At 37.2% G+C, this 26135-nt stretch overlaps 1 protein-coding gene across 1 annotated transcript; it reads right to left on the bottom strand.

Moving 5' to 3' along the window:
* Positions 1-2086: 2086 nt before the first annotated feature.
* On the bottom strand, positions 2087-21578 carry LOC140227271 (uncharacterized). The gene is made up of 17 exons (XM_072307695.1): positions 21403-21578; positions 20116-20236; positions 18951-19114; positions 18240-18369; positions 16644-16783; positions 14068-14197; positions 13100-13298; positions 11741-11886; positions 10817-11026; positions 9861-10078; positions 8578-8809; positions 7714-7987; positions 7075-7337; positions 5839-6070; positions 4192-4289; positions 3375-3551; positions 2087-2566 (listed from the first exon to the last, which is right to left on the bottom strand). The coding sequence occupies exons 1-17, from the start codon at positions 21576-21578 to the stop codon at positions 2297-2299; spliced, it is 3180 nt and encodes a 1059-aa protein (XP_072163796.1). The 3' UTR covers positions 2087-2296.
* Positions 21579-26135: the final 4557 nt, after the last annotated feature.

The raw sequence follows: 26135 nt of genomic DNA, 5'->3' as shown, positions 1-26135 counted from the left end.
ATCATGTTAACCACCACACGGGCAAATGGACATACACTAATAATGACACTCAATCATGCAACATAATTGTGACTGTACAACCATTGCAACATGTTACCATGGAGACATACCTCAGATAAATGCACTGATGAACAATAATTTCATTCACTTAATCAAGCAACAAAGTAATGTGCCGCAATTCATCACTGTGAGCTTGGTAAAGTAGTCTTGATTTAACAAAGAGAGAGTATCTTTTACTTGGAATCAATGTAACCTTTGATTTCCATATTACAACTGTACTTCATTTCCTTCCAGCGCATACACAAATCAGAACATAACTTTAATCAGTCATCACGTAAAGAACAACTTTATCATCAGTTTTACTGGACCAGTCTGCACGATTGTACAAGGGAATAACTGTCTTAATTGTGTTGAAACTAGGTGAAGTGAGTATACAATTTCAACCAATATCATCGAATCGTAGTTCGGTGATTATAGCGATGTGTAACAAAAACAAATTATAATCTCTACATTCTCTTCATGTATAAGATAGTCAAATGTGTCATCCTGAGGGGTCTTGTGTGTCATGCCAAACCTTTACGGAAACATTATATCACAATATCTTGGAATATGTATTTATTTTTTATTTATTTTTCATTTATTTCATTTTCATTCTCATTTTCATTTTCATTTTTTTTTCTTTCAACAAAACATAACACAAAGTAGATCAAAAATTCAATCATAAGCATATATATTACGAACTATGACAATCAATGGTAATCAACAAACATACAAAGATATGCACACATACTGGAATTACAAAGTTATGTTTGAAAGGTAAAAAATGAGAACTGAGAGGTCCACTAAAAAGCATTACTTGTAGATTGTGGACCACTCTAAAATATCTTCAAAATATTCATTGCAATTACAAGTACATAATACATAATACAGAAAATAAGACAAAATGAAACAAACTGTACTTGGTATCTTCATCACAGAAATCGTTTCACGATACTGATGAATATCAATCACTCATCATTCATTTGTCTACTTCTTAAAATAGATATTCTCCAAATGTCCATGTTTTTATTGATAGGAGATACAAAGTAGATGATAAACTGTCAACATAACATCTTGAACACAGCAACTGAAAGGGAATGAAATACGAACATTGTGCGCATGTTATGAACAGGTACAGGGCAGAGACAGAATCTGCGTATAATGTTGTATGCTAGTTTCACGCATCAGTACACACATGACATACATCATGAGAAAGAAAAAAAAATGCCTAAACGTGAAAGAAGACTGTGATAATATGCACGCACATCAAGTTCATTTTTAAAGCTCTATCAAACAAAGTGTCTTACACGGTGAGAGGTTGATGAGTCAAATGCAACAGCAATCTTAAATTGAAATGGCAACATGGTGACAGCGTAAATTATATGACCTTTAAAGTTAGTCGCCTCGGTCCAACTTCTTTACTAGTGAAAGTTAATGCAAAGTGGTTGAAAGCGGTAATGACAAAGATAAAAGTGGACATTGACAACTAGTTTGCTTTTTCTGACATGTTCCCTGGAAAGATACAATTACCACACCCTTAAAATTCAGCTCCAAAACCACCAACTTTAACACTGAAAGAAATCTAATCATACCACGTACACGATGAAGTAATACATCCCAACACCCTTCGGCATGTAGGGGAAAGATACTACTAAACGCAAAAATCATCTGCATTTTATCTGTGATAGGTAAATACATCCTTTGCGTGCAGCCTCAAATTCTGTTTTGAACTTTCTTTTCAGCTGATGTGTATTTTTTATCATTATGTCCCATTCTCATGTTGCCTACGTTGACATACCTCATTGTGATATGTATAAAGTATTACCTTTTGTTGAATAAAAATAAAGTAAAAATTGAGTTGAATTAAATTGAATTGCAATCGCAAGACTACAGAGAGCAATTTAAATACAAGCTGAGACCTTCCAATATATCAATCTGCACATTAGGAGATGTTCTTGAAATTATCCACTCAAATTCTTATGAAAGCGAAAAGATGTATAGAGGAGCACCGTAGAGAGCAATATTATAGCATGCCTGCATGCCTGTGTATAATATTCTTAGATATACAAAGAAAATGTTGCAGAGTGTAATTAAAAATAAAAGTGACTAATTGTGGCTTTATTGAATGATAAGACAAAACGACGTCGATTCCGTGTCTTGTGTTTCAGCAACAAGCCAGTCTTTTTAGATTGACTTTGAGCTATGTCGATCACCTACCACCGTATACCTGTAGCTCTCATGATGGGTCCACCCATGTTTAGGTCTTAAGCGTCGGCTGAGCCTTCTCTTGGATCTTCAGAACGAGTTCGTCGAACTTTTCGTCGTCGAAGTTGGCTTGGCTTGCTTCTTTAGTGAAGTCGATGTAGAGTAGCTGAGTGAAAGGCATGCTCATTGGTCCTTCCGGCGGCCATGGCATCTGCTCCATAAGTAAAGGCACGATGGGTTTCCGCAGGATGTCGGACAGACTCACCTCACGACGACAGTTGGCGGAGAGGGCGTACTTCGGTGTGACGCAAGACACAACGACCTGCAAGACAGGGATTACGAAGCAAAAGCACCCTTATGCCTATATCACACTCATGAACGGCGTTGTGCCCGATGACTACATCTTAGCATGTGGTAATCATGGCAATATTGTAGAGGGATTTTTTTTCCCATTATTAAAACGAACCTTTGAATGACACACTTCATACTCTCATCAAGCAGATCACAGATTCTTTAGAAGTGTAAAGCACATTTTTTTCTTCACTGGATACATAGATAGAAATCACAGGTGATTGCAAGTAGAAGACATGAAAGATACTACCAAAACACCCCCCCCCACACACACACACACACACAGAAGAGGAAATGTGTAGCTGCGTGGAGGACAAGTTCCCCATTTAGGCCTATTTTCACTGCCCTTGCATAACAAGCATTGTATATACATGGCCGGCGCCACGTTTTCAAAAGTTGAGGGGAGCCACTTCAGACTTCTGGTGCCACTTCCGGGTTTCATCAGCTAACAAACATAAAAAAGAAAGGTCTTTAGCGCAACTTCTGTAGTTCCGTAGGTTGCCACTTCCGCTTCTTCAGCTGACAAGCACACATACACACTCACACTTCAAGGATTCTATTTCTTTCTATCAGTGCCACTTACGCACTTCTGGGATTAAAAAAAAAAGTGGAGGGGGGGGGGCCAAAGTGGTGACACCTTATGTATTCCTTTTTTTATGGTGCAAAAAAAAAAATGGGGGGGGGGAGCGAGCCCCCCGGCCCTGATATATCTGGGCAACATTGGTGTCTGTGGAACATTAATCCCTCTCAAGCAACTCAACCTATCGGCTCTGACATACCTTTGCATTCCTGATCCCCTTGTCAATCTTGGAGTAGAGTGGATCCCCACCACCCATCTGATTGATGTCCAGCCAGCAGTGGTAGCCTAGACTGGTGAGACGTGAGAACAGTCTCTTAATTTCCGGCTGTTTGTCCCATTGGTACGAGATGAAAACAGAAGGATGCTCCTCAGATTCCTAATGGGTTCACGACAAAAAGATTTTTTTTTTTTTTTCAATCAGCGTTGTTGATAAGATCCGTGTCAGAAGTATCGCCCAGATTCTAGACGAATACTCTTTTCAAAGCCAGTTTGGAATGCATGTAAATATTGCTGCAAATATTGTTATTTTTCTTACCAATATCATCTCAATCATTCTGCATCGCAAGCTTGTCTTTCACTATGAACCTTATATTATCAGCTTCATTGGCCGGAAAGTAACACGCATTATGTTCAAACTGCCTGGGATTTGTTATCATGAAAAAGGAAACTAAAATGGGCAAATCTATCAAACGAGCAGGTTATAAATGAGCGTTTAAAGATGTCCAAGTTCCCAAGTTGTTGTACATTGAATGGTAACCCTGAAATGCAGTACCATAAGCAAACAAGGTAGGACGTAACATTTTGCTTGTTTTGTGGCTTTAATTGGTTTTTGATATGTTTTGAAGATCTCTTTTTTTTTTCTTTTCAATTTTGTTATTATTGAAATCGCATTTCACACATCAAAGCAAATGTATACGCCGCCTTTATAACTCGTCAAGCAATTTCAGAAATCGACTTTGTCCATGATACAGCTGTACTCTTTTTATTCTGTAGTTTAGCATGTTGATGGTCAGTACCGTAGGGCAGGTCATTGTGACGGCAGCTGACTTTGTTTCTTCAACTTTCTTCGTGACGGCGGGTTTGTCTTCTACTTTAGGGACCCAGTTGCGGTACTCTGAGTGGAGAAAAAGAAGGTTTGTTAGACCTGTTGACGTGATACGTTGGGGTGTATGTTGTTTTGCTAAAGAAAACCACTTTAAATAAAGTCAGGTTTATGACATTACCGATAGAGAAGATGACTATGATTATGTTAATGATAATAATAATTATGATAATCAGGTTAATGGTAATGGACTTTCTTAATACTATAGGTTTTCCCGGCCAATTTCGCACTTTTTTTCAGTCCAATTCCTAATTGCTGCATTCAATTTAGCACAATTTAGCCTAGACGGCATGTTCGGTATTTCAATTTTATAATCTTTTCATTCAAATTCATTTTGGAGCATTCAAATTACCTTTTACATCATTCGAATCAGCACTTTTTCAGTTCAAATTCGTAAGACAAGCACCATTTCGCAAATCGCTCATTCAATTTAGCACGATATAGTCACGTGATCACGTAAACGCTGCGCTCGTTCATTCGAATTCATTCTTGGGCATCCAATTTCGCATTTACTGCAGTCAATTTAGCAGACACGTTTATGCTTTTATTCTGATATCACCTTTGCAACAGTACTTTCAAAATAAGTGTATGTGTTTATAATGTTCGATAGCATTATTTCATTCACAGATACATTGATCTTAAGTTTGTTTTGTCAATAATTGGGAGAAGGAGGTTTCAATTTACATGATTATTTCTTTCATCTGCATGTTTCATTATTTTCATTTGGTGGGTGCTAGATTGCGTTAATTATCATTAGGAATAAATAAAAGTTCTTGAATCAGCTCTAGCCATCAATTTGTCAAGGTTATTATCCTCAAATGCTTCTATGATTCTTTCCCTGTTTTCTTGAGAGATACGCCTGTATCTAACTCGTGCTGCCATGACTGGACATAAGAAAGTGAAGTGAATCTATGGTACTGGTGCAAGCATGGCATGTATAGTTCTGATAACATGTATGGAAGAAGAGGGGCGTTACAGAACAACAAACTTGAGTTATTTAGGGTCAAAGATACCTTTACTATATACTTAAAAGTGTGTGAATGAAACAAAAATTCACAATTAAATACGTATAAATCACGGTTCTCACCTTTTCAAAACAGAAATAACATTACGCCAATTTGAATGAACATGTTTGGAATTTGACTGCCCATACGCGAAATTGAGTGACTGAAATACCATTTTCCGCCAGTGCTGGCGAATTTGAATGACTGAAGAGCACGTGCCAATTTGAATGCCCGTTTTACGAATTCGAAAGGCACATGTGCGAATTTCATTGACCGAAATGCTAAATTGAACGAACAAGTTGCAATTTTGAATGACATAATGTGCAGTGACGAGGATTTTCGCTAAATTGAATGAACCTTTTATCAAATGGACTGACAAAAGTGCGAAATTGGCCGGGAAAACCTATATTAGCAGATGAGAGGGAAAGTGCAAGGAAAGGAATTAAAGAATGACAGCGACGTATCATTCTCTCTCTACTCTCATTTATCTATCTATCTATCTATCTATCTATCTATCTATCTATCTATCTATCTATCTATCTATCAGCAACACTTACCGTCGGTTACCATGCTTTCGTCCGGGTTGACGTGGTACGAGATCTGTCCAAGGAGCTCCAAGAACTTGGCGTCGTCCCAAAACTTCTCTCCCCTCACATACTCTTTCTCATTGTAGAACTGAATGTACAGAAGCTGAGCAAAGAGCATGGCCATAGCGCCCTCTGGTGGCCAGGGAGTGCGGTCGATGAGAATCGGAATAATTGGTTTGTTGAGATGATTAGCTAAGGTCGCCTAATTGGAAAAATAATGGTACAGAAGAAAAAGATTATGTTTAACTAATGACGTGCTTCAATTTCCGGATCGATGACAACAGTTTTTCAAGACCCGGGAGTGTGGGGATTCATGGGTCGCTGTCCACCGGGGTACATTAAGCCACAAACAGCGCCGGTTAGTTACCAATGAGTGTAAGCTCATTGGTAACTACAATGTACAGTGGTTACAGCTCGTTATTCCGAAGGTTCGTTAATATTCTGAAGGTTAATTTTCGTTATTTCGAAGGTTCGTTATTCCGAAGATTCGTTATTCCGAAGGTTCGTTAATCAGAAAATGTGATGAGGTTTGTTATTCCGAAAGTTCATTAATCCGAAAATGAAATAAGGTTCGTTATTCCGAAGATTCGTTAGTCCGAACATGAAACAAAGCTCGTTATTCCGAAGGTTCGCTACGGACCCTTTATCATTTCGGATCAACGAACCTTCGGAATAACGAACCCTATTTCAATTTCGGATAAACGAATTTTCGGAATAACGAACCCTATTTCAATTTCGGATAAACGAGCCTTCGGAATAACGAACCTTCGGAATAACACCACAAATGTTCGGACTAACGAACCCTTTCTCATTTTCAGAATAACGAACATCTAGGAATAGGGAATTTATGTGTTTCAGATTAACGAACCTTCGGAATAATGAACCTTCGGAATAACGAACATTCGGAATTACGAACAGCACCCACGTACAGTCGACTCTGATCGAGATTCTCTGGGAGTGTGATTGCCCCCATAGAAAGCATTGAGATAGCTTTGCACGATTCGTTGCGGAAATTCTCGAACATGTCCGAGCAGCTTTTCCACTCGACGGTACCCCCACGCTACCTAGTTTCTGAATGGGATTGTAAGTTTAGAAGCAATAGCGATATCTTCTTCCACCAACAATGATAATATGATAATACTGAAAACGTATAATACGGTATTTTAGATATAACGTAAGTTACTAAACACGTCTTGGTATTCCTACCTCCTTTTTGCAGTTCTCAGAGCCTGAATACTTCTCCGTCACCATGCAGAGGACCACCTTGGCAGACCTCATCCCCTGGTTGATGCGATCGTACAGCTGATCTCCTCCTCCCATCTGGCCGATGTCCATCCAGCAAGGGAATCCTGCCATCTCAAGATGGTTCTTGATAGCTTTCACCTCGGGCTGGTGGTCCCATTGGTAGCTTAAAAACACGACAGGTGTTTTTTCGTACTCTTCGGGTTGGGCTTGAAGAACCAGTTTGTCTGTCGAGGAGAATATCAACGTTGAAGCGGAATTATACCCACGCGTTCTTTCAATGTTATCTCTTGAAAGTTTCCGTATACAGGGTATGTTGTCATGGGATACTATACTCAAATTTGAGACACGGGAAAGAAATACAATACAGATTGCCAGTCTTTCAAACAGCGTTATGATTGGACATAATGCAACAGGAACATTTCACATTTAAGAATTTGTGGATACTGTCTCTTGTTTATAATAGGTACAGCTGTATGCTTGTGGTAACTGAAATGGCTCACAGTGGCTTCCGATGAGAGATAAAGAGAGGGGGAGATAAGAAAAAATAAACAAGATAATTACTATTGTAACATACTCTAGCATAGGGCTGCACTGATTTACCTGCTTCCTCTAGACTTTGTGTGATGATCTCCGCTGCATCTGACCGTCCTATGTCTTTCAGAGCACTCAAGATGGCGAACGTTGCATCACTGCTCTTGTGCGTGCTGTACCATTCTGCCAAGATAGCCATTGTCGGATCGGTGGATAGAGCCCAGCTACGGATATCCTCACCCGAGTATCCGAGCCGAACAGCGAGGAACCGCCAGTCGTGCTCATGCTCAGGATTGAGAAGCCTAGAGACATCGTGGGACCATTTTGGAGCGTTGGTGATCGTCTGGAACAAAAGCAATCATTTACATTTTGCATTGAGAATGCAGTCAACGTAATATCGATTTTGTCTATTTTGAATTAAATTTGGAAACAATGCTCGAAAACCCCCATACAAACAAGAATCTAATTTTGGTGTTTGTATTGCACATACATGTATTTATCCATTCCTTTCATCTGACGGCCTGCATAAAACAGTTTGCTGATGGTGAATAAATTACTGGATAACACAGTTTACAAATTCTCTCACAAAATATTGTTGTCAATACTCAAGTAATATCTCATTGGGGAATTCGTCAGAAAACTACCAAAGTTATAAAATTGCATTCGGTCATTGATAAAGAGTTCTAAATGCAATTTATCAAACGCATTGATGTTATCGCTACCCTAGAATACTAAACGACGAAGAGAAACTCAAGAAAGTCTTCTTTCTCAAAGTACACCGGAGGAGCGAAAATCAAGCGATTAGCCAATATTAGCACTAGCAGTGATACTCCCACGTCTACTTTCCATCTATTCAAGACATGATTCAAGAGGTCTGAGAACACGCTAAGTGAAGGCGCGAGTAGTATACCGCTTTCAAGAAGCACTGCTCACTTTATGATCGATCTCATCGACTTTGTCGACTGTCTCGTCGACGACCTCTTTCAGTTCCTCGAGCCTCTCTCCCTGTTCGTGGACGTCGCTCTTCACGTCCCTGATCTCGTCGCCGTGGTGCTCCACGGTCTCGTCAAGTCGCTTGACGTTCTCGTCCGTGCCCGCCACGCGGGAGTCCAGGGTATCGATGTCCTCTCGCTGCTCCTCGAGGTTCTCACTCAGGCTCTGCAAACTGCAGACGAGAGACGGACCAAAATACGCGTCGGAAATTTGATTGTACATCGAGTGCGACAATAACTTTTATTTGGCACAGCGATGGTGTCTCTAAAATTTCATTTCCTTTTTTTTTTAACGAAAAGTACATAATCCTCCGACTTGTTACTTACATATAACAAAATGATGTTAAAGGTACTCAATCGTGGCGAGTGGTTTGTGCGGCACGGAGACGAACGCAACGCGCTGCCTCCCCCATTCTATATCAAATGTAGTGACCCCGAATGAGAATAGCGCTGGCTCAATGGGTCAGCGAACAACACGCTAACCTACAAGAGCTCTATGCTACAAATCTCCTAACCAAAAATGGCTGTCCGAGCGAGCCACGAGAGCTTCCGAATGGACGCACACTCTCAATGCGCATGCGCATGAAGAAAAGCCAAAAGAGCCACGCGTCTTCTGGCCTCTCTCCTACAATCACCGCAGCTCGCGGTGACAATGTTTGTGTATGATGCGCACACACACACGCACACACACACACACGTGTCTCAGTTGCAGCATTGTCCCACACGTTTATGGCTGTAGCACCGAGTCTGGCATTGCGCAATTGCATGCACAAACTTCGGTCGTTCGGAGTTTACGTACCACAAGGGATGGCGATCGGCTGCCTTTAAGGATTGGACCATTCTCAATAATGTCTGAAGAAAGTACATGTAAATGAATATTGTTCTTTTATCATGCCATGAAAATACGACTGTGGTGCATTTGTTCTATTTTGATTACATTCTCTTTTTATTATTAATCTCCATGACCGCGGCATTACAAAACGTGTAGCCTTCACGTCCAGCGATGACCACAGCAAAAACAAACAAGCAAACAAGCAAACAAGCGAACAAAAAACATACATAGCCCTTGAGCGGATAGTCTAATTTTCTCTAGCTAAATTATCTTAAAGAAATATCTTGTATTTTGTATTGTCTGTATGTCTAATATTTAGACGATTTTACGTTTATTTCACCACTTTGAGTAGTACAGAAAAAAATACTAGAATGACCAGTGAGAACACACACCTCCTGTCCTCCAGATAGTCCAATATAGACTGGGCCATATCGGGAACGCCCATCTGCTGGGATGTCTTCATTTTCTCTATCTGTGATCTGTACGGCTCCATAGACTCCTTATAAGCCTGAGCCACCCGCTTCGCTTCCATCAGAACCAAGCTGGTGTACATTGGGTCGATGGTTGCAAGCTTCCCGAATAGGATCTCAAGGCTCTTTTCTGCGTGTTGCTGTATGTGTAGGAAGGTATTTTTAGAGTTAGGAGATATCACCTCTTTGGAATTCATCCAGATTTCTTACTACACGTCAATTTTGTTTCGAATGTGTCCTTTGATGTCTGAATAAAACATTTTTTTTTTTTCACAGTGTAGTACGGCATGACGAATTTCAGTATTGCGCTATAGTTATTACCTCATCTTCCAGTTCCCTTCAAACAGCTTATGACGATATTTCATTGATATGTAGATTCTCTGGTAGCTGCTAAACCTGGTCGACTGCAAAACATATCTCTTGCGCCATTTGCTTTGTTTTCTTTTCTTTTCTTTTCTTTTGCTTAGTTTTGTTTTTGTTTAAATTCAAGTTCATGCTCTTGTGAGGGATTACTGTTTAGGTATTCATACATGAGAACTTTATGACTGATGTCATCGTAATTTGAATAACTGTGTAATTTTTTTTATTTCTTTTTGAATAACAAGAAATAAACAGTGCATTCAATAATTTTCTTTTTAATGAAATATCTAGATGGGCTAATGGAATACAACATCCGTTCTTTCCTGATAAGGAGTTAGTGCTCCAGACTGGCAGTCTCCACAGACATTTTAACTGCATGTTAAAGTATACGAACACAAAATATATGACATTACTATGGGTTCAAACATCAACACAGTCGAAATGTTTAAGTAAGTATTGTTCATCCTCATATTTTCCTGCTGGAGTCTGCCATACATTAAAAAGTCGTGTTCTATTACCTTGCTGATGCGACCCACACTTGCTACAATCTTTGAGGCTTGCACAGTGACGTAAGGGTTCTGCTCCCATATTTGGATGCACTTGTCAAGATGGCTCTCGAATCTTTTCGGGTAGTGAAGGGATAGTTCTGACACGACCATGAAGTTCACTACAGACAGGATGGCATCTGACATATCCTCCAGCAAAAAATCAATGTGCGCTTCGAGGGCCTGCACGAAATATCCAATTGGAATTAGGTATTTTCAAGCTTGTGTTCACTCTCTTTCGTAATCAATCATTTAAGTGGCTTTTAAACAAATTGAAGATGACTGAATACGACTGAGATGACTATTCTTTGTCTTTTAATCAATAGTATCTGAAAGATTGTTTTTTTTTTTTGGCATAGAGTGGTACTGTTTATATTCAAATACTTCCCACTTCTTCCATTATCATCAAAGAATGCTTTTTCTTTGAAGTGTATTAAGTATGAAAAGTGTATTAAGCACGTTATCTCGATTTTGTTATATTTCACCTTTTGGAAACAATTCTATCATATAATTTCTTCAAATACTGTGTTACCATGGCTATGGTTTGAAATAAAGTTTCATCTCAGTCTCATCACAGCAATAGGTCTATCGGGGATGGGTTCGGGTTGCATAATAAATGGGCTTTCTTAGTAGGAGGACTAATTGTTGCTAGCTTTCTCCTTAGAAATTCCATTCAAAAACAACTCTTATGATATAGTCATCTCAACTAACCCATCGCAACCTCAATCAATATCCTTAGTCCGTATGATAATTATTAAGTTAGCCGTAGACAATCGCCAGAAACATGAGTAGAGAATCAATTACCTAAAGCATTATATCGTATTTATACGTTTTGCTCCTCTTTTCTATAATTGTATGAAACATCGTCCTCTATTCTTATTGTGATTTTTGTTTCACCTCTGGATTCTTCTTGGCCACGTCGTGAAGAAGCATGTAAAGAGGTGATTTCTCAGATGATGCCATGTCGTCCATGCACTCAATGAGGTCGTCAAGGCGCGATAGAATTCCATCCGGATTATGCTGAAAAAATCCCTTCAGGGTCACTGGGTGTCGAGAAACAAGCAAATCATAAATATGTGAAATAATGATAACAGCCGTGACTTTATGTGGAGCTTAACTGTGTCAACGCGCACTTTGTACTATAGGATATGGGAGTTACACCACAATATCTACCCCTGCATCCGACTCGTACAACCCTCGACAGGAGAAAAGAAAACGAAAAAAAAAAAAAAAACAACGAAAAAAAAAGAGGGGACTGAAAAAGAGGCAAACATTCAAGGGAAAAATGAGGTGTATATACATTTGTTATATTTCATTTTTACTGTGATTTAAGCAGTGCAGCATAGGACAGGTATATCTGGGATTTTGCTCCCTCTCTGCGCCAGGGACTGTAAACAGTGTATACAATGATATGGGGTTTTCTGTGCCAATCAGCACTGGAAGTACACAAAAGGGGCAAAAGGAAACTCAAGTTTTTAATCAGGTAGACTTAAAAATAGATAAGAGCAGTGATATCACCATTAAAGTCTGACAAATGAGAAATCTTAAAGCAATCTAAAGCTTAAAGAATTCTATTATTCAATTTGTGTAAATGAAATTATTTGAAGAGTTTCATCGCAAAATGGGCTAAGCGCCATTTTCAAACACTGCAAAGTAGGCCTAAGTCTAACAAAAGAGCAAAAAAAAAAAAAAAAAACTCTTCTAGTGCTACCTCACTTGTTACATATGCTTAACTTTATCATTAAAAAGTATCCCATACTTTCTTATTATTTTTTGTTTGTTTTTAACAGGTCTAATCTCAACTTAACGAGGATGGAATTAACTCGTTCAACGTTGAACTCTTTATCTTCATCACAAATGCAAGTTGAATCAAGTGACGACTTCAATGAATTAGAACTTAATCATGAAAAGAAAATTGAGTAACCGTAACTCCTTGAAAGGAGAACGTATTCACTGCAGACTCCCTACACACGTTCTGATGCAAAAGATAGCATTCTTTTTTATTGTATGCAGTCAAGCGAAAGACTTTTGAGAGGATTGCAATATGATCACGTCAAATTAGCAGTACATTTTGTTGACCGATAACAACTGTATATTAGATTTGCAAGCCGTAATAGATGGCTTTCCCGGATTATCCGATTCTAATAAGACTCTTCTCTCCTCTGTTTTTTTTTTTTCTATCTGAAATATGAACATGAACTTATAAATGACCTTCAAACAATTAAGGCTTGTAATTTTGTAAATTGTATCGCTTACTTCCGAGTGACGATCTTATGCTCTCCTTGGTCAGAAAGGCATCTATGATAGTTTCAGTGTACGGAGCGAGCACTTCGACATTCTGCTGCAGTACGGCGAAGATTGTACCGGCGGCGCTTTCCAATTCTGTGACGTCACAAGATAGCAGCTTGACGACGCAAGGAATGAAGTTGCTAATCAGCTTAGGCTTCTGAAAGTTCTTTGTATGAGTGCAAAATTAAAGAAAACGTACATGAATATGATAAAACATAAGATAACCAGTGATTGATTAATAAAAATTCTTACCAATAATATTGAATTGCAATGATATTCATTATAACGATAAAATCCATTTTGTATAGATATTTGGAACCAACATAAAGATGCCTGGACACTGGAAGGAAACTACAAGAAATGCCTCTATGGAAAAAAAAATTTTATCGCTCTCAATTTGACAGCAGCTTGGAATACTTTTTTTTTTTTCACGCGCACAATAAATCTATGATTTATAAGTATAAAAATCTTGAAGATGTACTAAGTTGGTTCATTTGGCAAATTTAGATACACATAACAATGCGCGATCCAAAAATCACAATAATATTATAGTCCGTGGACAAGGTCACCTTCCCCTCCTCATACTTCACTCCCCGCAAAACGTGTATTTTGATCTGGGGGGAAACAAGAAATATCAAGGAAGTCAATCTTTTACTTTGTGAAATCATGTCGGCTAAAATAATTTCTTTTGACAAGTTCAACTTTAATTGTTGAAAGCGCCTTTCTGAAAGATTGTTATTTCGTTTGACATTTATTCTGGTAAGGAATCCAGTTGTAAATTTCAGAAAATCTCCATACTAAATATACGTTGTATAGCATAATATGGTTGTGAAAAACGAATCACTACACAGAGAACAATGCAAATCCTATCAGGTTAATGCTCAAAGACAAGATTGTCCGAACTAAATTCTACGAACTTCAGGAGTACCGCTTACCTTCATCACGAACATGTAGATAATATTACGCAAAATTGACCCATGTGCCGAGAGTCCATCTTCATCATCTTCCAATTCTTGATCCATACAGTATTCCATGATGACCACGAGGGACTTCACATCAGCTTTCCTGTGTACGATATAGAAACGACAAATCCTAAGGATTATCCCGTCGAAGCCCGGGATAAGTAAGTAAGTATATGATATATATATATATATATATATATATATATATATATATATATATGTATATATATATATTTATATATCAAAAAAAAAAATATATGTAAACATCTATATATATATATATATATATATATATATATATATATACATACATTTATATATTATACTGTATATAGTTTCAAAATCTTGGCCTTGTAAGAATTAAACTTGCACCTCTGATTTTCACTGCACATTTTCTATCTGAGGTATTAGGGGAAACTGCTTAAACTGAATAAATCTGCACACGGTTCGTGAACATAATGGTGGAAGAAATTAACAAAAATATATATACCACTCAAGACAAACAAAAATATTAACTTCTACATCTATATTAAAAAAAGTGTCGCTAATTCAAGGATCAGATGTAGATTCAGCGATGTAAGAGGTTTCTAACGATTCTGCAACTGGTAATATAATAATGGTTTATGACGGGACTAAAATAGGGCACCAATGAAATCTAATGTTATTCGATGCTAGAAAAAACTGACAATGAACTAAAGTAAAGCATAACTAAATGTATCACAGAGCACAGAAATGTGGTTTCTAGGATTTATAAGAATAGCCTTACATCTACTATGCAAGATTTGAGATGTACCTCAAGGAAGCTCACTTTGACCGCTTTTATTTGTTCTCTAAGAATTCTGTCTTTTTAATTATTCGCTGATGATTCAAATGTGTTTATTTCTGACTGTAATCCTGAGTAATTGATTGATACTTTGAATATTGACAAATCAGGTTACTTTATTGGATAAAAGCAAACAAACTGTCAATCAATCTTCGAAAAACTGAATGTATACTTTTGAGTAATTCTTTGGAAAAATTACCCCAGAACATTTTCTTGGATAATACAGCCATAGAACATTCAGTTTTACTTAAATTGAATTCCTGTTTGATTCTCGATAATTGGGTTACCTGGAATTTGCATATGATTCAATTTTCCGTATCATCTATATATGTATAATTATATATATATAAGTGTAATCAACAAAGTCAATTTTTGTTAGCCTAAACAAACTTTTTATTATATACTCATCTTTGATTTAACACTATCTGAATTATGGCATTCTCGCCTGGGGTAACACTTATTCCTCGTATTTAGAAAGAATGTTATTACTGCAGAAAAAAAAAGATCTTTGCATTATTTGTAAGCAATCGTGGGGATGTCATAATGTTTTGTTTTATCAAAACGATGTTTAACAAATTAATGATTGGTATTGTTTAAATTCAGGACAGTTTATGTACAAACTAATAAACCATTCGCTCCCTCTTGTGTTTGACTCTATGTTTATCTAAAATAAAAGTGTATATTCATATCCCACCAGACAATCTAATGAATTTCATTTGCCATTGTCTAGGACGATTTTTACAAAATCTTTAATCTCTTGATAGTAGCAGACAAGAAGATCTTTAAAGTTTCAATACTTTTACTTTTAAATCAAAGATTTTCTTATTAATTCCTATATTACTGGGGATTTGCATCTTCAAGGAATTGATCCTTGAACTCTTTCTCCTTTGCTCCTTTCTCTGTCCTCGTCATCCTGTCCGTTTCTTTCTGTCTTCTTTGACCTTTTGTTTATTCTTTCAACGCGTATGTAAGAAAGCTGCTTTGTTTATGTTTGTGTGCGTTATTGTGTGCGTTTAATTTGTTTTATGTTTCCGTGTTTCTCAGGCAATTTGTCTTATCGTTTTGTTTGACGACTATCATTATCTAATACTCACAAGGGGCCTGAGAGCTAGGCTTTTTAGCAGTTCCCTTCATTTCCGACATCTTTTTACTTAATACACATTCAGTTAAAGGGGATGGCTAGTAACCGATCAGTGCGAATCAGTGGGAATGCTGAGGGATGATTGTTCCAATCCTTGTGGGATTCATTTAAGAGCACATTATATATCTACTGCTGTGTGAAAATTATTTGCTTCGGAGTGGTCTCATATTCAAGTAATGTGCAGATTAATGCCCCGTCACTGACCAGGCATGCTAACCTGGAAACATTAAACTGCACATTACTTGAATATGAGACCATTCTGAAGCAAATAAATTTCACACAACAATAGATATATAATGTACTCTTAAATGAATCCCACAAGAATTGGAACAATCATCCCACAGCATTCCCACTGATCAGTTAGTAGCCATCCCCTTTAAAGTTTGTCTCTATATTTCCTAAAAGTGTGTTTTGTTTTATTGTTTAAAAAAAGCTGCATTGATCTCGCTTGAATATGCAAAAGCCATACTGTACAGTAAATTTTTGTATATTCAAATGTCATATTGTACTCTGTACTTTTATCGAAATTGAAATAAAATGATGAAATGAAACCATCTCAATGTTGCCACAATCGCCCCTTTATACCCAGCGACACCCACAACCCCGGAAGGGAAGAATAACTCGGCGAGAAGTTTGTTGTCGACATTCTCGACGAGGTCGGTCTCGTCTCGTCGTATCCATTTTTCGAATGCACCAAGGATGTCTGGAATGAGTTTCTCACATCCCTGATGGAAAAAACAAACAAACATGTACGGGTTACATTTCTTCCATGATGTAATTATGTTCTTTATTTATCAATGCTCACAACAACAACAACAACAAAAAAATACGGTTCGAAAGAAAACAGCCCGTAGACCTCATTCCTGTCATTCACTCTGAGCTAGGATTATACTGCGACAAAAACATGACGGGAAATCAAAGCGATTCACGGTTAATACCAAAAAGTGTATAGGGCCTACTTCGTTGGGGCACACTGTAAAAACATCGGTGTTAGATTTAACACCATGGGTGTTAAATCTAACACCGATCAAACTTCAATAGAGGACCACACCCACAGGTGTAGAAAATGCACTGTGATGCTGTTGAAAAGTGTTCACCTGACACTTCGTGGTGTTAATTTGACACTGTACCTGGTGTTATTTTGACACTGTACTGGTGTTAATTCAAAAATGACACCACATGGTGTTGATTTGATATTTGTTGGTGTTAATATCAATGGTTTAATACCCGTCCAGCTTCAATAAGAGACCACACCAGCTGGTGTTACTGTGGTGTAAATTGATTTTCACATTTTTTCAAAAATCTAGTACTTTAATATAAAATTCTTGATCGTCTTGTTTAAATTAAAAATCAACAGGAAGTGCAATTACTAAGAAACTCTTTAAAAAACAGTTTTATATTTGGGAATGACACCCAGAGGTGTTAATTTAACACCATAAATTAGCACCGAAAATTTAACACCAGCTCGGTGTTCACTATTTAACACCGGACTTTTTGCAGTGCAATGATAAAGGATATGGATTTTACAGACTACTTTACAATCACATGCGCAGAAAAGATATTAACGCGGCGTAAACAAAGAATATGCTCTATAAGCTACTATTAATGCTGTATACCCAAACACGCGATTTCGAGATCATCACTGCTAAGTGATTGTTGTCTTGTGGCTTGTCGTTGTCAGGGCTGCATTTTGAGATCAGTTCATGCAAAATTAGCCCCAAAAGTATTTACCATTCATGTCAATCCGATAAGTCATATACCTAGTACAAATATTTCAGGCACTTATATAACATGTATAAAGCGTAGAGTATGCTCATTATGGTAGTGAAGTGGAATCCAAACGACGATTAACAAAGGAAGTGAACACAAATTCTCTGAAACGTGTATGGACAGCGTCATTTTGCTATGATATCAGTTTGATAATTGCAATCATCCCCATTAATCTTGTCACTAATAAGTGATTATTATTTGCATCAAATATTGAAACATTATCAATTTGATAACACTTATGCGTTGTCTCGTTAAACGGTAAAAGTTAAATGAAATGTATTGTCATTATCAAAGATGTTACAATAACATTTAAATATTTATAATGAATACAAATCCACTGGAACAGTTCAAGCAACTAAAAAAATTGCATTGTAATGTTTTAATGAACTTTAACAGTAGGCGCGTTCATACCTCCCAGCTCATGTCGCTGGCCTGCAGGACGGCCAGCGCAACTATGACGTGCATGGCTGACGCACTCTTCAGACACGACGTGACGAGCTCAGCAAGCAATACGTTCACCTTCTTCATGAGTTTATCTCGGCTGCAACATCAACACAAAAATTTGTAAACAAACACTGGGAATTCATCTAATTGGTACACTTACTGATCATTGATACAAAAATAAAATCATCGCATGTCATGATATTGGTAACCCTGCCATTAAATTCAATTCAAATCAATTCAAACGAATCTTAATTTATTTGCTTGAGAGGGCTCTCTATCAGCTACTCCTAGTACTTGTCCAAGCAAACAAAATCATTTCACGTTAATTACGATTAAAGGTCCCTTTAGTCAGACTTAATACATGTGGCCACTTAAAATGCGCCTTTGTTTTGTGAATCTAAAAGTCAGACAAAGAAATGGAAAAGAATTTGGTTCCCCTACAATGGAATAGATTCTGTATAAGAACCATCCCTGACGAAACAGGGATTTCCTTTCTTTTCTTTTTTTTCCATAGAAAGGTACATATGTTTATTTAATTTTTGTTTTCACCCAGATTTTTTCTGATATACATTTGGTAGAGCAAAGTAAGCTGGCACGATGATTCCTTTTTTTTTTTTCAGGCGCGAAAACTTAAGCAGTGCAGTCCCCCTCAGTCCACCGAAAGACATCGAACTCTACCTGCATGCTTGCAGCATGTTATCTACGGCATCCCTCAGGGCACATCCGAATTCGGACCAAGACGGGTTGTTCCTCATCGTCTCCAATTCGTCCTCGTTACTGGGGATCCATTCGATCGGCTCCTTGAGGAATTCGATCATCATTTTCATCTCATCCTCGTGACCCTGATGTTGAGAAGAGAAAGATGAACTAGCTCTGCTTATATCAGGAATAACAAGGTAATAATAGATGGCAGAGAGGATACGGAGCTATGGGTACGGAATGATGGACAGAATATGATTGAGGGCAATACTATTGATGAGGGTAATTGGTGTTTTCTCGCTGCTGAAATGTTAGGTTAGGCAGTATTTCTAAATAACAGGTCAACGTAACCTCGCATTCACCGTATAGTGATCCACCAGTGTATCATGCTCCTGGTATGTATGTATGTATATATATATATATATATATATATATATATATATACATACATACATACATATATTCATGGAAAAAATTAGACAAAGAATTTTAGTGTAAATAAAAGTATCAATATGTTTGAATACAGGATTAACTCTTGAGTGACTGTGTCACAAGGAGTGACACAGATGAAGATGAAGGTGACAACAGTTTGTATCACATTGACTTTAGAAATGAATGAAAGTTAGTAATTGTTCAAAATAAGTTGTAGAATAAATATTATATATATATATTATCTATAGTGTTGTTTTTCGAATTCGCCTTTGAATATTCCAAAATTTGTCAAAACTTGAACTTAAACAGCTTCTTGTCAGTACCCTATATACGCAAAATGGTGTGCTGAGGTACTCTTCAAATCGATAGGTGTGGGTTGTGAACATAACATGTGAACATAATTATTGTTCGGGGCTCGACAATAACATTTTTTTTTTTTTGTCAGGTGGCCTGATAGGGGCACTAACATCGTAAATCTCAAATTTTAGTGGCCCTTAAAAGGATATGTATAGTGGTCCAAAATAAAAGCAAAAGTAACTATCCATTTTGAATCGTATTTGCCCAATCGGGCCACCAAGAGATAAATCTTGTGGCCCGACACCAATTTTTTAGTGGCCCTGGGCCACCAGGCCACCAGGCCATCGCTAATGTGGAGCCCTGTGTAAGATATGAGTTCATTTTTCATAAAGGAGTACATGAAATAATAAAGTACCTTCCACTTTACGTAATTCTTTTCTCCGAGGATTTCTGCAACCAGTTCGTAGAAGACTTGCGTCTTCTTCTTTATGCTTTCGATGCATATTTGTACCATCAGAGCCTCGTGCTTGTTTTTCCTACAAGATAGAAAACATTGCTCACGACAAGAAAGCCGTATACGACTCTTACTTATTCACCTGCAGTTATCTGGATAGTCGCATCGGGTGCGATACTGACAAATGAAAAGATTATGTAAACAAACGTAAGAGAAAAAATCTTAATAGACTTAGACAGACAGACAGACAGAGAGAGAAAAAATAGTTTTAATAACATATCAATACCATGATTATAACCCGCAAAACGACCACTCTTCTTTATAAAGGATAACATTGCATTTCAGTTTCGTAAATGTGCAGGAACCCAGGGGAATACCACACAAACACAGCTATGACTTCACTTGGTAGCCCGTCTGCAGTACAAACTAAATAGAAATTATCTGAAGGCACATGACTTCCATGTTGCACATGATATTGCTGGAAAAGACACAAGCAGCATCACGTGCATCCGTGCTGGCTACATTGATTGGTGTAGGGAACCTAATGAAAATGTGACAAGATTTACACAGAACAAATCCATAGAGAGAGACATGAAACTATTAAAACAAATGTTAAGATAATCAAGTGAAAATAATTACATGGTAATGCTATTTATTCACGGTAGCTTTATAACACAGCAGTCCAGGAGAGTTGCATCATCATTTTCCAGCAATATGCAACGTTCTTCATTTACATGGCACATTGCTAAAACAATATTAGAGACAAAACGTAAGATATTATCATTACAATATATTGGAAATATATCTTATGCTTCGTTTCTTATATTTTTTAGGTATCTTGACAGTTAAGTTATATGTACTCTTTGTCGTACTGTCTTGGTTCGTGTTAGCTTAGGCTGTGTCATTAAAGTCACTTGGCACTCTTACGACCACCTCATTGCTTACAATGCATGTTACGTTTGTCCGTGTTTGTGAATGTTCAAATCTATACCCTAAACGCTGTTAAAGAAAGTCTGCTTGACCCCTTCCTAGGTGCTAGTAAATAAAATCAGATGAGTAAGATTCATAGAACACGTTGGTAAATAGATAAACGCACAGACGAATATTAGTTACATTATAGGATGTCTGGCATGTCCGCTTCTTGAACAGTCCAGACCACACTTCACTATAAAATCTCAGTCATCATGGCCATGTCAGCGTTCTCACAGGATAGAAGATCCCGGATGAAACAAATCGAGTTCTACTCACATTTTTTTCACCTCTTTAAACAAATCGTTGGTAACTTCTGACTGGCACTCTTTCATGAAGCTCCTTCTACCTCCTTCATCCTGTTTGATGCACTCCAGCACCTTCGGCAGGTGTTTCTCAAGGTTCCCCGGAGTCTCCCGAAACTCCTTCTTGAGCTTCTTAAAGTCCATTGCCATGGTATCGAAACAGTCTGCTCCAAACAGCTAGCTCCCCTAGAAAACCATGTTCATTATTGATAACATTTTGTTGACTGAGAACAAGAAGGTCGTTATCGCAATTCTTTGTTTTGTTTTTGGGTTATTAAATTATGGGTATTACGTTGTAGAGCTCGATCTCCCCTACATTATGGCGCCAATTTCAAATTTTCGTTATTTTCTGTAAAATGTTAAAAATCAAAGCCACAAGGATGCTAATTTACCCGATATTTGGAACATGTAAGTCTATTCACTGTGCCTGTTGTGAATCCGATATGTCAAACACAGAATTAGTAAAAAGTGCTTGATTATTTGTTTATAGATTTGATACGATTTGTATAAATTCATAGTCGTATAACGTAATAACATATTATGCTACCACCACCGTTATGCTTATATTCGTCAATTATCATTGTTCAAGGCGTGACCTCATTTATAAATCACACCTTCGTATTAAACTACACTTCCAGAGTTGGGTTAATCTTGGCAACATCTACTGTTGGCGTGGTACATCCAAAGACACCCCACTTGGCAACATTTACTGAGCTGCCATGGCTCTGTAAAACTCCTGTGTATATCACTTTAGCACAATACTTTAATAATGTGATTGTTCCACAGTCATCAAACATTGTTAAGACGGATGTTGTAAAGAATAAATCCACAATGTATGCATCAGGAAAGGGCTTACGCTTAAAAAAAAAAAAAAAAAAAAAAAAAAAAAAAAAAACCTTTGCCGAAACCAAAGAACTCTTGAGAGAATTATGCTCACTATTTCCCTTTTTTGGAGAATTTCGTGATTTGAGACACGATGACCTCAATTCGATGATAACAAAATAAAGAATTTCAAAGAAAAATAGGCCTATTTTTGTTTATGTGGGCAGAAATACTCACGGAAATAATCGTTCTCTTCCCGCTCACAGGCAAACCGACGGGAACACGACCACGCTAGTTCATCATAAAGGAATCGAATGAATGCCAGTGAATACTTTACAATATTCGTACTCTTTGAGCTCCTGGAGCGAAACCGAAAGATAACATTCTACCCACGTAACCGGAAAAAGAAGAAAGAACATACGAGCAAAAGAGGAAGTTTGCATGTTCTCCGGTGTGTTCTGCTCTCAATAATGTGTGTAGCTTCCGCTTTGTATTGTGCCCTCATAATAATGTGTGCACTGTCTATGGGAGCAAAGGTCACTTCCTGGGTACAGTACACGTACGAGCATTTCATGAGATTTTTTTTTCTCTCTCTCCCTACGATCCTATCCCCCCCCCCCCCTCTCTTTCCCTCTCTATCGCTCTATCTTCCTATTCCAATTTAGCGGCCCCGGGGCTTCTGCAATTTTGTTTAGCAGGGAGGTATGAAAATTTGAAATATAATGATGCATATTATAATGACTTGTTGCCCAATCGGAGCGTGCGCATAGCACGGGGATTAAAGGAACTATGCAATGCAAACGCATGTTGACTTGTATTGACTTATAATAACCTCAGTTGCCAGATGAATATCTAAATGTGTGCAATAAATGTTATGATAAGTTTCTAACATTTTTCTTCAGATTACATGGATACGCCCACAGAAGAAAACCAAACTTCCAAACCAAGATTCTGTCAATGACATTATCAGTTCTGTCTATCATTGCTAAGTATTAATATGATTAACAAAAACACTGAACTGTACATTAATTTTCCTATAGACCGAGCATAACTTTCATGTTTTTCTGCAAAAACTATTGGTAATCATAAAAGTAACATGTGGGCAATTATAGTTATACTCAGTCTATTATTCTCCAAACTCATGAATATTCATGTTTTTAGATGTGTACACTTATTCAGGCGATTTAGGGAGTATTACAGACCGGTGGTTTCGACATTCCAGTGACTAATGGGTTAAGTGGAATAGTTACCATTCTGTTTATACCTTCCACTTTAAATAAAAAAAAGTGTCATTACTCTTCAACTTAAACATGAAAGATTGATTGAGGTGTCTGTCAGGAGAATATAACGTAGTAATTATATAAATATAAGGATAGGAACCACTCATGCAGCCTTAACCAGTGTTAAAAAATGCACAGCAATTTGAGGTTATGTTGTTGGAGTCTATGACAGCTTATATGAAGTTTCCAAGTAATATTCAAAAAAAGAATGAAGTGACATTCACTTCTTCGAATAAGTGATGAAATAAAGCAAAAGGACGCCATGAGAGTGATTTTGCCGGTTTTTGTTCATTTCTGGTTTTATTTTTAATTACATGAATTCTCATTCATTTACAGCATGAAAGAATAGGCCTATGTTATGCATGTCAACAATGCCATGAAAATATAGATATCGTTTTCAAATTATTAAAATAATATAACTGTACACTGATTTTCAAAGTATTGCTCACATAAAAAAACAAAAAAAAAACACACACACACACAAATGTATTACATCTTTAAGATTGTGTCGCATGATAATGATAATGAGACACAAATTTCCCAAAATGAAAAGTTTGTCTCGAATATAATGGCACATCACTTGCTATCTTCGAACTCTTTTTTTTTTCTCAATTATTTAATCTCCGTCCACAGAACCTTCAAAAGAAGCACTTTTAACATAATCATCATTCTGGGTTTTTTTTTTTTAGACAGTAGCGTTTGTCTTAGCGTTTGATGCCAAAACTTTCATTGAAATATAAGATTATAATTATCTTGAAATCTGCATTAGATATCTTCATCACATTAATAATCTAAAACTACTCATGAATATGATGAATATCATTCACTCATCGTCCATGTATCTACTTTTATATCAGTTCATTTTCACAATATCCATGTTTTTTTCATATGAGATAGGAAACTAGATAGTGAACTGTAAAAACAACGCCTTGAATACAATGATTGAAAGGGAATATACACAAACATTGCGCACACAATTATTATGAACAGGTAAAAAAACAAGACAGAATCTGATGATTGTAGTATGCCAATTCCACGCATCAGTACACACATTACACACCATGCAAAAAGGAATATTTGCAATATCACGAAAAAAGACGGTTAAAATTTCTACGCGCATTAAGTTTAGCTTTTTACAGCTCTGCTAAACAATGCATTTCACATGGTGAGAGGTGAGGGAGTCAAGTTTACCAGGAACCAAAAAGTCGATAAAAATAATAACATCATGACTGCGTTAATTTATTACATGGCTCCTAAAGTTATTCTCCTAGGGACAAACGTCTTTACTCATACTAGTGAAAGTGAATTCAAAATGCTTGGAAGCGGTGATGACAAAGGTAAGAGTGGACATTGACCCCTCGTTGACAAGTATCATAGTGTTTAGGGAAAGCCAGTTAAAGTTTAACAGTGAAATCAAGACGATTGTGTAAACAAAGACGTAAATATACACGACAATATAATCATGTTACCACTCGGGACATTTCACTAAGCTTGATGCAGATATAGTCTTTTGTGTGTCGATTGGCAACACACATCCCTTCTCATTGGATTCCGTTATTTATTTATTTTTTTTTGCAAACTCTATACATCCCCTTACAGACAAAAGTCTCATTACAACGCCTTCAAAACTCAGCTCCGAAACCACTACTTTACTGAAAGAAATCTACTACTTATAGAATACTAAAGAGGAGAATACTACTCTTTTCTTAAGGCACTACATTGGATTGATGCATGTCGATATAAACGAATCTCTTCCAAACTCCTACCGCTCAAGCATCGCAACCTCTATTTACCTGCCCCAGCTCTATTAAAAAAAAAAAAAAAAACCCTCCATTGCTAATTACAATCCTACACGACGTCCATTTTCGATCACCCCAAAAAGGAAACCAAAGTTGACACGTACAATGAATGATACACCCAAGACGTTATGTATGAGCAGCCAAGCAAAACGAAAGCATATTTTCGTTTTGCTTTGTTTTCTTTTCTTTCCGGTTAACTTAAAAGTCAATCTTCCGCGGTATGGAACTTTAGTCTGTTTGATCACAAACACACCAAGAGTCCACTGGAAAGTTTGCCTCTATTCTTATTCTAATTTATTGTCTTTATTCTCCACCTACTATATTCCATATCAATACCCTTTTTTTAATACAGGTGTGAATGTTTAACACATCAGTAATCTGTACCCATCTGTGATAGGTAAAACAGTCTTGTGTAGCGTCAAATTCTCTTTCGAAATTTCTTTTCAGCTGATATACATGTCTTATTATGATTCATTCAAATATGCATACTTTGGCATCCCTTACTTTATGATGCATTACCTTTTGTTGGATGGATATAAAGTATATTGAATTAAATTGCAATCGCAAAACTACAGCCAGCAATTCAAACACGTCCAGGCCGATTTCTTACGACGTATCAATGTGCACATTGAAAGATATTCTTCAATTCAAAATTATTACTCTTCGCTCTTAAAGAGAGCAAAGAGATGTATAGAAAAACACTTTAGAGAGCAGTGATATAGGCCGACATGGCAGTATATTGCTTAGAAAGAAAATGTCACAGCGAGTAATTAAATCATTTCTTTCCGTGAGAAAGAATGGCGTCA

Source organism: Diadema setosum, chromosome 4, assembly GCF_964275005.1.
Source record: "Diadema setosum chromosome 4, eeDiaSeto1, whole genome shotgun sequence".
NCBI classification, from domain to species: domain Eukaryota; kingdom Metazoa; phylum Echinodermata; class Echinoidea; order Diadematoida; family Diadematidae; genus Diadema; species Diadema setosum.
This window is presented reverse-complemented; position numbering and strand designations above follow the sequence as displayed.

Bases quoted from the DNA above. Each gene is read 5' to 3' on its own strand.
- LOC140227271 (XM_072307695.1), bottom strand. From the start codon at position 21,578: ATGGCAATGGACTTTAAGAAGCTCAAGAAGGAGTTTCGGGAGACTCCG. The intron at 11,887-13,099 runs GTAAGCGATACA...CTCGACACCCAG, and splicing joins CATAAGATCGTCACTCGGAA to TGACCCTGAAGGGATTTTTT. The intron at 4,290-5,838 runs GTAAGTGTTGCT...TTCTCCACTCAG, and splicing joins CGAAAGCATGGTAACCGACG to AGTACCGCAACTGGGTCCCT.